Below are 15,278 nucleotides of genomic sequence, written 5' to 3' on the forward strand. Positions count from 1 at the left end.
GGCAGTTCCTGGCATGCCTGTCAGTGGTAACATCTGCACTGATCCCATGGTACGTGCTGAATGTTTTGCGGCACACGTCAAAGAGGTGTACGATTGCAGTAATTACCGTTTTCATTTCCTGGCCTGGAAACACCTGATTGAGTGCCATCCATTACCTTTCCATGTACATGGCTCTCTATCATACAACACTCCTTTTAGTGAATGGGAGCTTCGCAGTGCTTTGGCAGAGTGTTACGATATGGCCCCAGGGTCCGACAAAATCAACAACCAAATGCTCTAACATGTTTGTGCTGGCAGCATGAAACATATTCTCTTCCTTTTTAATCACATTTGGCAGAAGGAAGCATTTACCTCTCAGTGGTGGGAAGGTGATATTATTCCTGTCCTGAAACCAGGAAAGGATCCACATATTTTAACTAACTACCAGCCAGTCTCTCTAATGAATGGGCTTTGTAAGATATTTGAACAAATCATCAACCACTGTCTTTGTTCGTGCCTTGAAGCTGGAGGGTTTTCGGGCTTTCTGCTCCACCACAGATCACCTGGTTCGTTTGGAATTCATAGTGTGCAATACTTTTGTGCATTGCCAACATCTGATTGCTGTGTTCTTTGACCAAGAGAAGGCTTATCATACTACCTGACAACATTACGTTCTCTCCACACTGCATGAGTGGGGTTCCCAGGGCAGTTTATCATTTTTATCCAGAATTTCCAAAATTTTTCGGGTCTGGATAGGTCCAATCTAAGCAGCCACTTTGTACAAGACACAGGAGTCCCTCAGGGATCGGTTCTGAGCATAATGCTGTTTGCTGTCACCATCAGTGATATCGTAAATGCAGTGGGCCCCAAATTCTCTCCACCACTGTACTGAATGATCTTCGGCTGTACTATGCCTCTACATCTCTGTGCACCCTTGAGTGCCAGTTCAGGGGGCTGTCTGGAGAGTCCATGACTGGGCCATGAACCACGGCTATCAGTTTTCCCCTGCAGAATCAGAAGTTACAGATTTTTGTTCACTCTGGGCTGTGCACCTACACCCAGAAATTTATCTTGGTGACCATTTACTTGAAGTCGTGGACACTTTTCAATTCTTAGGAATTTTATTTGACCACAAGCTAAATTGGCAGCCCCAAGTTCACTGGCTCAAGGCAGCTTGCATGAAGAAGCTGAATACTCTCCATTTTCTTAGTCAGTCCTGCATGGACTGTACAGTTACTCTGGGATTTTACAAGGCACTGATTTCATCCTGCTTGGATTATGGATCTAATGCATATGGGTTGGTCGCACCATCCGTACTGAGCCTGCTGACCCCTGTTCACCACACTGGTGGATGTTTGGCAAATGGGGGCCTTTTGTACAAGCCCTGTTGACAGCCTCCTGGTGGAGCCAGTGTCCCACAGCAGCTTCTAGGAAGTTAGGCAGTCACAACCTGTCAGATGTCTACCCACCCATGTCACCCAATTCTGTTCCAGAACCAGCAGTTCAGACTGTTTGTGCATCGTCCAAAACTGGGCAGACCAGTGGGATTCGACTCATTGTGACTCCAAGGATTATGCTGATCCTATCATGCTCCGACATCTGTTTCTTTCAATCCTCCACAATTATTCTAATTTAATTCAGTATGCATCTATACAGATGGATCAAAAGTGAACAACAGGATTGGTTACACTTTTGCATGTGCGAGGAGACATGAGTGCCTGCAGTGTATACATTGCAGAGTTGGTTGCCATCCCTCAGGCTTTGCAGTACGTCAAATTCCAGGCCAAGACAAACTATCTGATCTGTAGTGATTCCACGAGTTGCTTAAAAGGCATAACTCTGTGCTATCCCAAAAATCTTTTGCTTGCAAAAATCTAGGACCTACAGACTGACCTCTGCAGCTCTGAAAAGATGGTGACCTTCATCCGGACACCCAGCCATTTAGGCATTCCAGGAAATGAACTCGTTGACTGTCTAGTTAAAGATGCAACTACAAGAGTTCAACTTGATATCAGGATACTGGGCCCAGACTCAAGATTACAACTTTTACACAATATTTTGAGGCTCTTGGAATTGAAATGGCAGGCTACTGTGACCCAAAACAAGTTGAGAGCGATTAAAGGGTCCTGTAAGGTGAGGCATACTTCTTTCCAGGCCTCTCGGAAAGACGCCATTGTATTGTGCCGATTACTCATTGGCCACACGAGACTCAATCAAGAGTTCCTTCTGCGTCAAGAAGATCCTCCTTATTGCTGCTGCGATAGTCTACTGATGATAGTGCATGTTCTTGTTGAGTGCACCCTGCTGGCTGATCCACGGCATGCTCTCAGCTTGCCTACCTCACTACCTTAGGTGCTTGTGGATGACGTGAAATCCACATTGTTGCATTTCCTGAGGGAGAGCGGATTTTACTCTAACCTATAATTCTGTACCACTTCCAGTGTTAGCAGCGGTTGTGGGGGCAAGAGCCTCCCCTTGTGGAAAGTACCCATCAAGCAATCACAGATTCCTTTCATTCCTTCTCACCTTGTTGTGCTTTTAGCCCCTCTTGTGCAAGATGCTGCCTGATTTCTATCTCTCTCTTTCTCTGTACAACTCCTGTAACTCCCTTTTAAACTTTTTGACTAGCTTGTATAGTTTGAGCAGCCTAGTCCCCATTATTTTAGCTTCTTACCTTTTGACATGTTTCTTTCGTGATAAGGAGAGACTGATGACCCACTGTTGGTCCCTTAAACACATCATCATCATCATCATCATCATCATCATCATCATCCAGGGGGCACATAAATTTCTTCTTTCTGCCCAGTTTCACGACAGCTCATCATGACATCATGTAATGTCCTAATTGGTATAGTGGCATTTTAGCATTCTTTCGGCAATGGACCTGTTGTCTCCATGTTGGGGCTGCACTGTTGTATGAATTCTCTTTCAAGTAAACTTGAATCTTTTAGCTACCTGCTTCACTTCACTGGATTTTGTTCTAAGCAGTAATTTCTTGATCTCGAACAGGGAGCCCATTGGGTGACCATATAACCTCAAAGGGACTCAACCCTAGCATTGAATGATAAAATAACAAATGATAGTAGATGATCCCAGTCTGAGTGTGAGCTGTTTATGTAGCAATACAACATTTTAACTACTATTTTTGTATGTATTCAATGCTGCTTTTAGGGTGAAATGGCCTAGTTCTCCACTTCTTTTAAGTGGTTGAAATAGCTACACCATAAGACTGGACATACAGTTTGTATCTTGGTCAGTTATAATGGCCTCTGGCCTTCCAGATGAAAGTACAAAATGAGTGATGAATGCTTTCAAAACTGTCAAAGTTTTTATGTCTTCAATAGGTACCGTAATAAGATAGCAATAGAAATAGTGATAGATAAAAGATAATGACAGTATACTGTTTTGTAGATACAACATATGTTATTTTGGATCATTAAGGAAAATGGTCCCACAATATAAAGTGCTATGATTTCAAAAGGTCCTGCAGCCTCAGGCAAAGTTTGAAGTATATTAGGCCTTTGTCCTTGCACTCTCTTAGCACATGAGAGAGAATTTTGAAACCAATCTTCTACATCTTTCCCTTATTTTGACCACCAGCAATCATCTCGGATGTACACTTGTGTAGTGCATTTTACAATATAACATGCCTGTATGCTATCATGACATTGTTGCAGTGTGCACTTACAGATAGCCTTAGGCACTGCTATCTGGTCTCCAATGGACGTTTTCTTACATAAAATTTTTACACTCAACATTGGATTATTGTGCATTTTTTAATTCCTCAATAACAATGCTGTCTACTTGCAGGATCTTAATTTTTCTGTTCAGAGCATCTGCATTCTGATTTAACTTTCCAGGTCTGTGTTTGCCTTTGTAGTTATATTATCTGAGTTTTAAGACCTATGTGAAAAGTCTGCTATGGGGATCTTTGAAACTCAAAAGCTGCTGTAAAGCTGCACGATCTGTAATTACTGTGAAATGTCATCTGTATCAGCAACACAGAAAGTAATGGGTGCCAGAAACAAGTGCCGAAAACTCTTTTCTGTGGTGCTGTAGCTTTGCTCAGCTTGATTCACCTAAGGTGTTCTGTAATTCATTGGTTTTTCCTCACCTTCATATATTTGGCTCAAAATGAAGCCAACAGTTACTTTGCTAACAGCAAGCAACAATATAAAAGTCAGTGCAAAATCCAGATAAGCCGTGACAGGTGAACTTGTTTTTTCTTTTTTTTTTCTCCCCTACAGCAGTCCTACAGTCTGTACATACAGAGTTCCCTTCTAAGGCACTGGAAAACCATACACTGTCTCTGTTAACAGAGGGTCTGTTCTTACATCATCTGCCATAATTATGTGGCATAGCAAACGCAATTGTGATTGCGCGAAACTTCTGTTTTCTAATTTTAAATTTGGATTAGCATCACTGACAGGAAGTTGTATGTTTTGTAATCTCTCTGCATTTTATCTCATCAAACTTGATAAGACAGTTATATCATCTGGGTATGATACACACATGGTTGGCTTTAGACCTCATAAAAGTAAATTAGCAAAATCTGCAATTTAGCAGAGGCATTCCAGAACCAAAGGGCATTCCTAGGTAATTGTAATGTCCAGAGTGCACAACAATAGCTATCTTTCCCTGCTCTTTCATAGCTGTAAAAATTTGATAGCATCCAGAGTACATATTGAAGGTGATGAAGAATTTGCATTTGCCAGAGTGATTCAGAGCATCGTCAATCCTTGGAAGAGCTTAAGAATACGGTTTTGTGACCTTATCAACTGCTCTGTTACTCTTTTTTTTTTGGGGTGGAATTTATATAAACAGTTCTTTCAGGCTGGCCCTTTTTGTGGTATGCTGTTACCTCATCAGTTTTTATTTCATTTGCATTGGCAACTATAGTAGCCCAGAGAATTGTTAACATCTCGGCTTCCAAAATTATCTATTCTTACTGACAAAAATTTAGTTGGTTGTGTTGCACTCAGTCGAAAAACTGCACTTCACATTTGTCTGTTCACTGTGTATAACTTAATTTCTCTTTAATGGATCCTCTAAGAAAATACCTCCTCCTTAAAAAAATCCTTCTTTATTTCTATCCAGTTGATTTTCCTTATACCATCCACTATTTTCTCAGGTTTTCTGATTTCAATGCTGTAGTACCTGGTTTAGTGGGTTGTCGGAATGTAGCTGTATGTTCTGGACTCCGTCGAGTCCTTAAAGCAGCGACAATGCCAAAATGGTGAATATTTCCCCTAATTTGGACAACTTGTGTTCGGAAGTTAAATATGCCTCGAGAATGGCACAGGAAATTGTTCCCTAAAATGGCATTGAAATTGTGGTCATGCTTCCAAACCACTTAGAAAGTGAACTGATAATTCCTTCTATTTTCATTTCCACATTTTGCAAACCAATCGGGTAAATTATCTTTCTTCCCAGTCCACTCAGTCTGCATTATGACAGTTCTCATACTTGATCACAAGTATATTTAATGAACAAAACACTTATTTATGATAAAGATAGACCATTTATTTTATCTTGCAAAGTTATATTTGCCGTCTGAGCGAGGCCTACCTCTCTTACTGCATTCACTTTACGGAAGGGGAGCTACAGCAGTGGCAGAACCGCTCTGTCTGCATTTCCTGGTTTGCATTCCTTTGAGCACTTCTGTAACGTGTTCGGTTAGCCTAGTGATGCTATGGAGACAGACAATTTGATCTCTCGTGTCCGATCTTTCTACAGTAGGCACATGCTGATTGCAAACTCAGGAGCCTTGTGACCTGGACATTGACAACAAGTGGAGCACGCTTAGGCAGTGAATGCATGTGTAGTTGAGTTTACTATGGTGGAAGAGTGGCTAAAATGCTCAGTCTCTTGGCATAGAAATGCAAGTAATGTGATTTCCCTTAGTGTGCTTGGCGAAGCACACTTTACCTCGACCACTACCTGTCAGTCAGTCTTGCGAACAAATACACCTGTCTAATGAGCTTCTGCTTCACTAAGTAGTACTTCTTTCCTTTAGTTACTTTCCCTTAGTGCATATGTACAACACGATACAGCTTTTATTCGGTCAGCAAAGTGTCCTAAACCCTCTCCGGGATTTTGGCAAACGATGGAAAGTTTGCCTTACGGTAGCTAACAATTTACTTGTCTCCATATCTATCCACTAGCCCTTTTGCAAGGATGTCAAGTACCTTGGTATTTTTCAGCTGTTCCATGGAATTCACAGAAGCACAATCCTCTCCTTGGAAGTTCAGGTTGATGCCTCCTACTAGTACTTCATCTCTCCAAATTGACAATTTTCCTACATCCGTTAAATTTTGTGTGAAAGCTTGGACATCTTCACCTGGTTTATCTGTGAAGGCAGGAACCAGAAAATCCCGTTGCAACGTCCGTTAAGGCCTGGTAGGGAATTGCTGTGGGAACCCTGGAAAAGGGGAAGCAAGGCTAGTGGGGTGGGGGGAGGGGGGAGGAGGGGGTACAGGACTGCTTTATTGCTTCATATTTACTAATTCCTCATAAGGTGGCTTTTCAAATTTTCATTTTCCACCCGTAGTTGATCCAGCTTTGCCTGCATTTCTGGATCTGTCTCCAGCTGTGCAGTCCCTGTGACCTGGTGGTGGGCATCCCTTTAAGCTACACGTCTCTGGCAGCATTGGGCCCCGGCAGCTTCTTCTCTCTAAAAGCAAAGCTCATTACTTAGGTTAGTTGTTCAGTGAAGATCATAGCAGAGTTGGGCAGTGACACAGTATTGGCACCCAGTGTTGATGATGTGCCAGGTCATCGTACCTGCAACTTGGCCTTGTGTGTGGGCGGCAGAGATGATGGTGAGGTCGGATGACCTCGCGCATCTGAGGCAGCAGCTCTGGACTAACTGCTGTAGGCAGCCTGGACTGACTGCACTGAGCATTTGTCTTTTGTATTGCACAGAGCCAAATGACCCCACACATTGGTTTTGTGTATCTGTTTTTTGCTTAGTAATTTGTATGGGGCACCTCAAAGCTGAAAACAGAGTGAATTCGGTCATCCTGATTCTGACGCCAGCTTATACATCCCCTTGGGGTTGTAGTGATGATTGGAAAGAGATGTGGACTTGTTATTAGTATACGATACTCGTGTTTAGAAAAAGAAACTGTATTGGTTAGTTGGCTCTTGGGGATTACACGGTGATGATTGCGGGGAGGGGAGAGGGAGGGGTGAGAACCAGTAGCTCCAAGATCAATCTCTGAGGAGAAAAGAGAATGTTACGATAAAGAAATGATGCCATTTAGCATCTGCTGTAGATGGCGGCTCGGAATAGAGGGGAGGGACGTTTTTCCGCAGTGGCTTTGAGAGCCCTTAGTTTCAAAGGCAGATAATCCTGTAATGTGATTTGATTAAGGCGGCTTTGCTGATGCCATTCAGTATAGTCTGGTATGGATTGGTCGATTTTTGTCGCATCAGCTGTAAGGCAACAGATGAAACAGTGAGCTCTTTGTTAAACTTAAATAATGAAAATTAATTCTGTCTGGGCCTGGGGGCATTTTGTATAATCACAATAGTTGAAAAATCTGATTTTATCTTAGGAGTAATGGAAAGCCTGAGACAATGTGCAGAAAATTTAAATTTTAAGATAACCGAATTACACACGGTACAATACAATCATGTATGTTGATGAACTGTGCTTCACAGGTGTGGAATACTTAAAAGCAAGTTATGTTGAAAACATTTGAAGTCTGTTAAGATGAATCAATGTATTATGCTACCAGTTTTGATTATAAACGATCATCCTTAAGCACAGAAGAGGGCTGCTAAGTTGATTATTTTTGTGTTTGAGGATGATCTTTTATGAGCAAAACTGATAGCAAAGTAAAATAATTTATCTTCTCAATTGTCAGCATTTCAGTGTAGCATTCCACACAGAGTTCTTTCCTTAGGGCAAATGCAACTGTACATGTCCATTTTCATAAAGTGAAGAAAACAGCAGCAGTTGTTGAACCAATAATATTTTATTGTTTATGACTGGTTTTGGAATAATGCAATTCCATCTTATGCCATACAATAAAGCATAAAAGAATCAGTTGTCTGCCAATTTATGTTGTCTGTGGAAACAAAGTTCCTTGTTTCACTTTATAAAATGGGAAATGTAGGGTCCCGACAGCAATCACCATCTAGCTACATGAGCTAGACAGTGGTTGTTCTCGGTCTCCTGTGTTCCCAATTTTATGAACTGGGACGCAGAATTTTTGTCCCACAGACAACATAGTGTGGAAAAAGCCTTAGGTTTTTGTGCTTTATTGTATGTCACAAGATGGAATTATGTTATTCTGGAACAGGTTGTGCAAATATATAGAAAATCTTTCAGAACATGTCCGGTAACAAATAACATTTGTCACCTATAGATCTTTTGGATACGATTGCAATCTGGGAACTTGTTGTTGACACTTGTGAAATAAAGTGGATAGCTCAAAGATTTTATAAGGTTTTGCTCTCCTGTTGTCAAACGATACAGCCATGCCACCTGTTACTTAAAATTTAGTGAGCTGGAGGTATATAATAATGTATAATATATTTTGTTATTATGATAAGTTTTGTTTCTCCCTTAGGCTGTTGTATGTAGTCTAGCAGGCATGGAGGAGTTTCGTGATGATGCATACGCAGTAAGTTTGTTGGAGAAGATGGTAATTGGTGGAACATTTGTTGCTGAAGTAGAACCAAATGCAGAAAAAGTTGCACTTGTGCTGTTTGACACAAGCACCGATGAAGATATAAACATGAACCAGTTGTTAAGTAACAAGATACGTCAACATCAGTTCACTCCAGAACTGCCTCAGGTAATTTAAACTTTGATCACTTAATTATATAAGGTGTTGTGTATTTAAAAATGAAGCTAAGTTGCAAATTTTGATTTATAGGTGGACACAGTGAAGGATGTTTTCATTAGTAGTATAGCTCATAATGGAGATGTCCATATACAGATGAGTTTAAAACCTCTAGATTATATAACTAGTCAAATACAATCAATTTTAGAAGCAGCTGTGAATGAGTATCTGCCCAAAGCCTCAGAAGTCAGAAGAAAAGCAGATGACCTATATTTAGCTCCCTATGCTTCAGACAATTCTATGTACCGTGCAAAAATTGTGGAGGAGTACCCTGCAACAAATGAGGTATGATACAAAAAGTTTATTTGTTGGTGGTATTCTGTTTTGTAACAAAAATTCTAATGTGTGTTAATGATATTACAGGCAGACATCATATTTGTTGATTATGGTAACATAGAGCGGGCCCGTCTTGACAGTCTTATACTTCTGGAAAATGTAGATGATGAACTGAAGAGCATTCCACATCAGGTAAGGACATAAACTATGTTATGTAACTCTTACTGCTGACAGAAGGGATTCTTGTATTATTACAAATATTTGTTTCAAAGAAAGGGCTGTGATAAATCTATTCTTCACTTAAAAATTGAATGAGAAAAGGCCTAGTTAGAGGACTGCAACAAAGTAGATATGACTTTACACATTATGAAACAATGTGGAACCTTAATGTCATTACACATTGTGGACATACTAACTTTTTTAGAACAACAATACATATGTAGAAAAAAAAGCACATTTGTCTCCTTTTTTTAAAGTACCATGTGAAGACTTCTTTAACCCTTCACTGGTCATGTGTTGCATTCGTTACAATAGCCAGGCATCTGCTGGCTAAATTATTTTATGTACATGCAACCAACAGATGGGGAGGGGCTGGTGGTAAGATTATTGTTGTGACGAGTAGCTGGCACCAATATTCCAAGAAGCTGACTGGAAATGATGGACAGTTAAAATAAGACAAGTTTTGAACAGCATACAATGATGCGAATCATGGAGGGTTAAAAAAAAAATGCACATCCGGATCTTCTCTTAAGCCATGTCTTCTCTTAAGCCATGTCCATCTTCTGTCTCTTGCACTTCCCAGGAAAAAAAAAAATAAAATAAGAGTGTTACTAACAGCCTGTCCCTACTGCATTCATTTTTGATACAGTTAGTTACACACTTGGGCATGCACATATATACATATTGAAGCATGACACTGTATTTACTTATCAAGTGAACTGTGAGAAGAACATTGGCTTATACCTCATTGCATTTGTGGCTGTTGATTGTCTTGGTGCATCATGTCATACACTTCAGTCTAGTGACTAAAAAGTCGTCTCAGGTCTGCATTGTTTAGTTTGAGGGCTATGCATTTTTAATAACTTTCCAAAATGCTTTCAGTAATAGTGACGTTATTTCTATATATGATGAATATTGTACATCCGCTGCAGTATCCTTAGCTCGATGTTTGCTGTCATGAGCATTGTTGGGTGTATTATTTTGTTTTTTATCTATTGGACATATGTTTTGTAGAACTTGGTTCCGACATCTACATCTACGTATGTAACTCTGCAATCCACAGTGCAGTGGATGATGGATGGTACTAAGACATTGTACCTAATGTTACAGTTTCTTCCTGTTCCAGTTATGTACAGGGCATGATAAGAATGACAGCTTAAACGACTCTGTGTGCTCTGTAATATGTCTAATATTGATCATACAGCACTGGCTTTCATTACTAATATTGACACTCTTGGCGAATTTGGTTATGTGCTCGTAAGGCTATGATCTAAGAAATGTTTCTATTCCTTATGTTTCGTCTTCTAATTCTGAAGACATCATCAGTCATTTTCAACTCAACAAGGTCAGCAAGCCTAGCTGTCAACCAACGAAGTATTTATAACCTCTAAGGGTTTGCGTGATGCCTTCAGTGAATACCGTAGCAGAATATTGTCAAATGACATTTTACAAAATCCAAAGGAATTCTGATTGTATGTAAAGCTGTTAGTGACACCAATGTTAGTGTTCAGTCCCTAGCGGATGAGACAGGAACTGAAATTGAGGATAGCAAAGCAAAATCTGAATTAATGAATTCTCTTGTCAAATGTTTCTTTCCAAAGAAAAACCCAGGAGAATAGCCACAATTTAATCCTTGAACAACTGTCAAGATGAATGAAATGAGTATTAGTGTCAGTGATGTTGAGAAACAGCTGAAATTGTTAAAAACGAGCAAAGCTCCAGGCCCTGATGGAATCCCTGTCACATTATATACTGAATTTGTGACTGACTTAGCCTGTCTTCTCACTATAATCTATTGTAGGTATCTTGAACAAATAACCGTGAGCAGTTCTTGGAAATAGGTACAGGTCACACCCATCTACAAGAAAGGTAGTGGCAGTGATCCACGAAACTACCATCCAATATTTTTGACATCAATTTGTTTTAGAATCTTAGAACATATTCTGAGATCAAACATAATGAGGTATCTTGAACAGAATGAGCTCCTCAATGTCAGCAAGCATGGTTTCTGAAAACATCGATCATGTGAATTTTCTCGCATGTCATACTGAAAGCTTTGCATTAAGGCTGCCAGGTAGGTAGTGTTTCTCGATTTCCAAAAAGCATTTGACTTCTTACCACTGTTGTGCTTATTGTCAGAAGTATGCCATATGGGGTATAAAGTGATTTGTGACTGGATAGAGGACTTTTTGGTAGGGAGAACACAGCATGTTTCCTTGGATGGAGAGTCATTGTCAGATGTAGAAGTAACTTCAGGTGTGCCCCACGGAAATGCGTTGGGCCCCTTACTGTTTATGTTGTATAGTAATGACCTTGCAGACAATATTAATAGTAAAATCGGGCTTTTTGCAGACGATGAAGTTACCTATAATGAAGAAGTACTATCTGAGAGAAGCTGTATAAATATTCAGTCAGATCTTGATAAGATTTCAACAAGGTGCAGAGATTGGCAACTAGGTCGAAATGTTCAGAAATGTAAAATTGTGCACTTCACAAAATGAAGGAACATAGTATCTTATAATTATAATATCAATAAGTCACTATTGGAATTTGCCAACTTGTACAAATATCTGGGTGTAACACTTTGTAGGGATATGAAACGAAATGATCACATACATTCAATGGTGGATAAAGCAGGTCTCAGACTTTGGTTTATTGGTAGAAACTGTAGAGGTGCAATCAGTCTACTAAAAGAGACCGCTTATGAATCACTTACGTGACTCATCCTAGAATATTGCTCAAGTGTGTGGGACCCATACTAGACAGGACTAACAGGGGGTACTTAATGTATACAGAGAGGGGCAGCACAAATGGTCACAGGTTTGTTTACTCCATGGGAGTGTGTCAGAGAGATACTGAAGGAATTGAAAGGGCAGACTCTTGAAGACAGATGTAAACTATTCCAAGACAGTCTATTAACAAAGTTTCAATAACCAGCTTCAAATGATTACTCTAGGGATACACTACAACCCCCTACCTATCGCTCACATAAGGATCGTGAGGATAAGATTACTATAGTAACTGCATGCACAGAGGCATCCAAACAATTGTTCTTCCTGCACTCCATATGTGAACAGAACAGCAAGAAGTCCTAATAACTGGTGAAATGAGATGTGCCATCTGTCATGCACCTCATGGTGGTTTGCAGAGTACGGATGTAATGCAGATGTATGGGTTTCTCCTGCAGTAGGAGACAAAAAATAAAGAACAGGAACATGCCCTTGCTTACTGCCTGTATAACTAAAATCATCAGGTGTATAGTTAGATCCTTTTTTTGTGGTCACTAAGGAAGTGATAGTCCAAGGGAGGAAGAATATACTACTGGATCTTGAAACGTTTTAAGTAGGATTTCGCAGGATAATTGTATCTAACAAAACATTTGCCGATTCAGTATTTTAAACATTTCTGTGATGCTCCACCTTGAGTTGAACAAACCTGTGACCATTTGTGCTATCCTTCTTTGTGTACATTCAGTCTACCATTTTAGCCCTATTGTATACGGGTCCCACACATTTCTACAGTATTCTAAATTATTACATGCCAGTGCTTTTTAAACTGTCTCCTCTGCAGATCGACAGCTGATGAACCTAGAAATTTTTTTTACTTGTAAATCTTCATATTCTCATGACATATTACTTAATCAGTAAAATTGGGGATACTCACTCATAACAACTTAAGTCATCTGTGAACTGTTAGTCATCGTCGTGGAGGTAAAATGATCCTGTCAGTCATATATACTAATAAGGAAGCCAATTGTGGGTGTGCACATTGAAGATCGCAGTTGCATTAGAGATTATATGCTACCATGACACCCTCTGTAAAGAATGTTGACCACAAGTTCTGGTTGATAGGGGAAGCAACACTGTTGCGTATGTCAGTTAACTATTGACAGTGCTGAATTCTCCATTTGATCAAGATTGGAACAATTTTCACAGATTATTAAATCACTTGTCAAATGTATTTCAGTGGCTTCCCTGAAAATAGTCCCAATAAGATGGTCGTTGTTGTTGTTGTTGTTGTCGTTGTCATCTTCATCTTCAGTGTGAAGACTGGTTAGATGGAGCACTCCACGCTACTTTTAGCCTGTGCAAACCTCGTAATCTCCAAGAAACTACTGTAACCTACAACCATTTGAACCTGTTTACTGAAGTCATTTCGTGGTCTCCATCTAATTTTAATACACCCACCCCTGCACTCACTCACTTCTCTCTGATACTGAATTGGTGATCCCTTTATATCTCAGAATGTGTCCTATCAACTGATCCTTTCTTTTAGTCAAGTTATACCACAAATTTCTTTTTCCCCCAGTTCTGTTCAGTATCTCCTTGTTGGTTATGCAGTCTACCCCTGTAAACTTCAGCATTCTCCTGTAACACCACATTTCAAAAACTTGTATTTTCTTCTTGTCCGAACTGTTTATCGTCCACGTTTTTCTTCCACAAGACTACATTCCAGACAAATACCTTCAGAAAAGACTTCATAACACTTGAAACTATACTCAGTATTAACAGATTTCTCTTCTTCAAAAATGCTGTTATTGCCACTGCCAGTCTACATTTTATATCCTCTGTACTTCAGCAATTATCAGTTACTTTACTTTGCAAATAGTAAGACCCTTGTACTACTTTTAGTGTCTCATTTCCTAATCTGATTACTTCAGCATCATCTGATTTAGTTTGACTACGTTCCATTATCCTTGTTTTGCTTGTGTTGGTGTTCATCATGTACACTCCTTTCAAGAAACTATCCATTCTGGTCAGCTGCTATTCCAAGTCCTTTGCTGTCTGTGACAGAATTACAATGCCATTGTAGACATTAAAGTTTTTATTTCTTCTTCAAATTTTTCTTCGGTTTTCTTTACAGCTTGCTCAATGTACAGATTGAATAATATCGGGAATACTCTACAACTGTACCTCACTCCCTTCTCGATCACTAGTTCCCATTCAAGCCCCTTGGCCCTATGTGGTTTCTGTACAAGTTGTGTATAACCTTTTGCACACTGTGTTTTACCTCTTCCACAATCAGAATTTCAAAGAGTGTATTCCAGTTGACATCGTCAAAAGCTTTCTTGAAATTCACAAAAACTATAAATGTAGGTTTTGCTTTCCTTAACATATTTTGTAAGATAAGCCGTAGAGTCTGTATTGCCTTAGGTGTTCCTATGTCCTCCGAAATCCAAACTGGCTTGTGCCAGTTTTTCCATTCTTCTGTAAATAATTTGTGTTAATATTTTGTAACCATGATGTGTTAAGCTGCTAGTTCAGTAATATTCACTCCTGTCAGCATCTGCTTTGTTTGGAACTGGAATTATTACTTGAAGGCTGAGGGTATTTTGCCAATCTCATACACCTTACAAACCAAATGGAATAGCATTGTTATGTCTGACTCCCCTAAGGATATCAGTTGAGGGAATGTCATCTACTCCAGGATACTGTTCTAACTTTAAACTTCCAATGCTCTCTTTCAAATTCTTCTCGCAGTATCATATCTTTCATCTCATCTTCACCTATGTTTTCTTCACTTTCTGTAATATTGCCTTAAAGACCATTTCCCTTGTGTAACCCTTCTGCATACTTCTTCCAGCTTTCAGCATTCCCTTCTTTGCTTTGTACTGGTTTTTCATGTGAGCTCTTCATATTAATACAGCTGCTTCTTTTTGTCTCCAAAGATCTTTTTTCCAATCCTAAACAAAGAGGGAAAGCTGCATGGTGGTGGTGGTGGTGGTGGTGGTGGTAGTAGTAGTAGTAGTAGTAGTAGTAGTAGTAGTTCATAGAGGGTCTGTACAAGGGAGATGAACATGTAAGCAAAGTTCTAGAAATGGAAGAGTACATAGAAGGTGGAATGGGAGATTTGGTACTCTGAGAAGAATTTGACAGAGCACTGAAAGACATAGGTCGAAACAAGGTCCTGGGAGTAGACAGCATACTGCCAGAACTGCTGATAGCCTTG

General features: G+C 39.8%; 1 protein-coding gene across 2 annotated transcripts in view; it reads left to right on the forward strand.

The window, feature by feature from the left end:
• The window catches only part of LOC126177028 (tudor domain-containing protein 7-like), a 231,172-nt gene that overhangs the window by 134,039 nt on the left and 81,855 nt on the right, over positions 1-15,278 (forward strand). For both annotated transcript variants that reach the window (XM_049924262.1, XM_049924270.1), the window contains exons 12-14: positions 8,559-8,786; positions 8,868-9,119; positions 9,198-9,302. In XM_049924262.1, coding sequence (XP_049780219.1) covers positions 8,559-8,786; positions 8,868-9,119; positions 9,198-9,302 — 585 coding nt within the window. The remainder of the gene's footprint in view (positions 1-8,558; positions 8,787-8,867; positions 9,120-9,197; positions 9,303-15,278) is intronic.

Source organism: Schistocerca cancellata, chromosome 1, assembly GCF_023864275.1.
Source record: "Schistocerca cancellata isolate TAMUIC-IGC-003103 chromosome 1, iqSchCanc2.1, whole genome shotgun sequence".
In the NCBI taxonomy this organism is placed as follows: domain Eukaryota; kingdom Metazoa; phylum Arthropoda; class Insecta; order Orthoptera; family Acrididae; genus Schistocerca; species Schistocerca cancellata.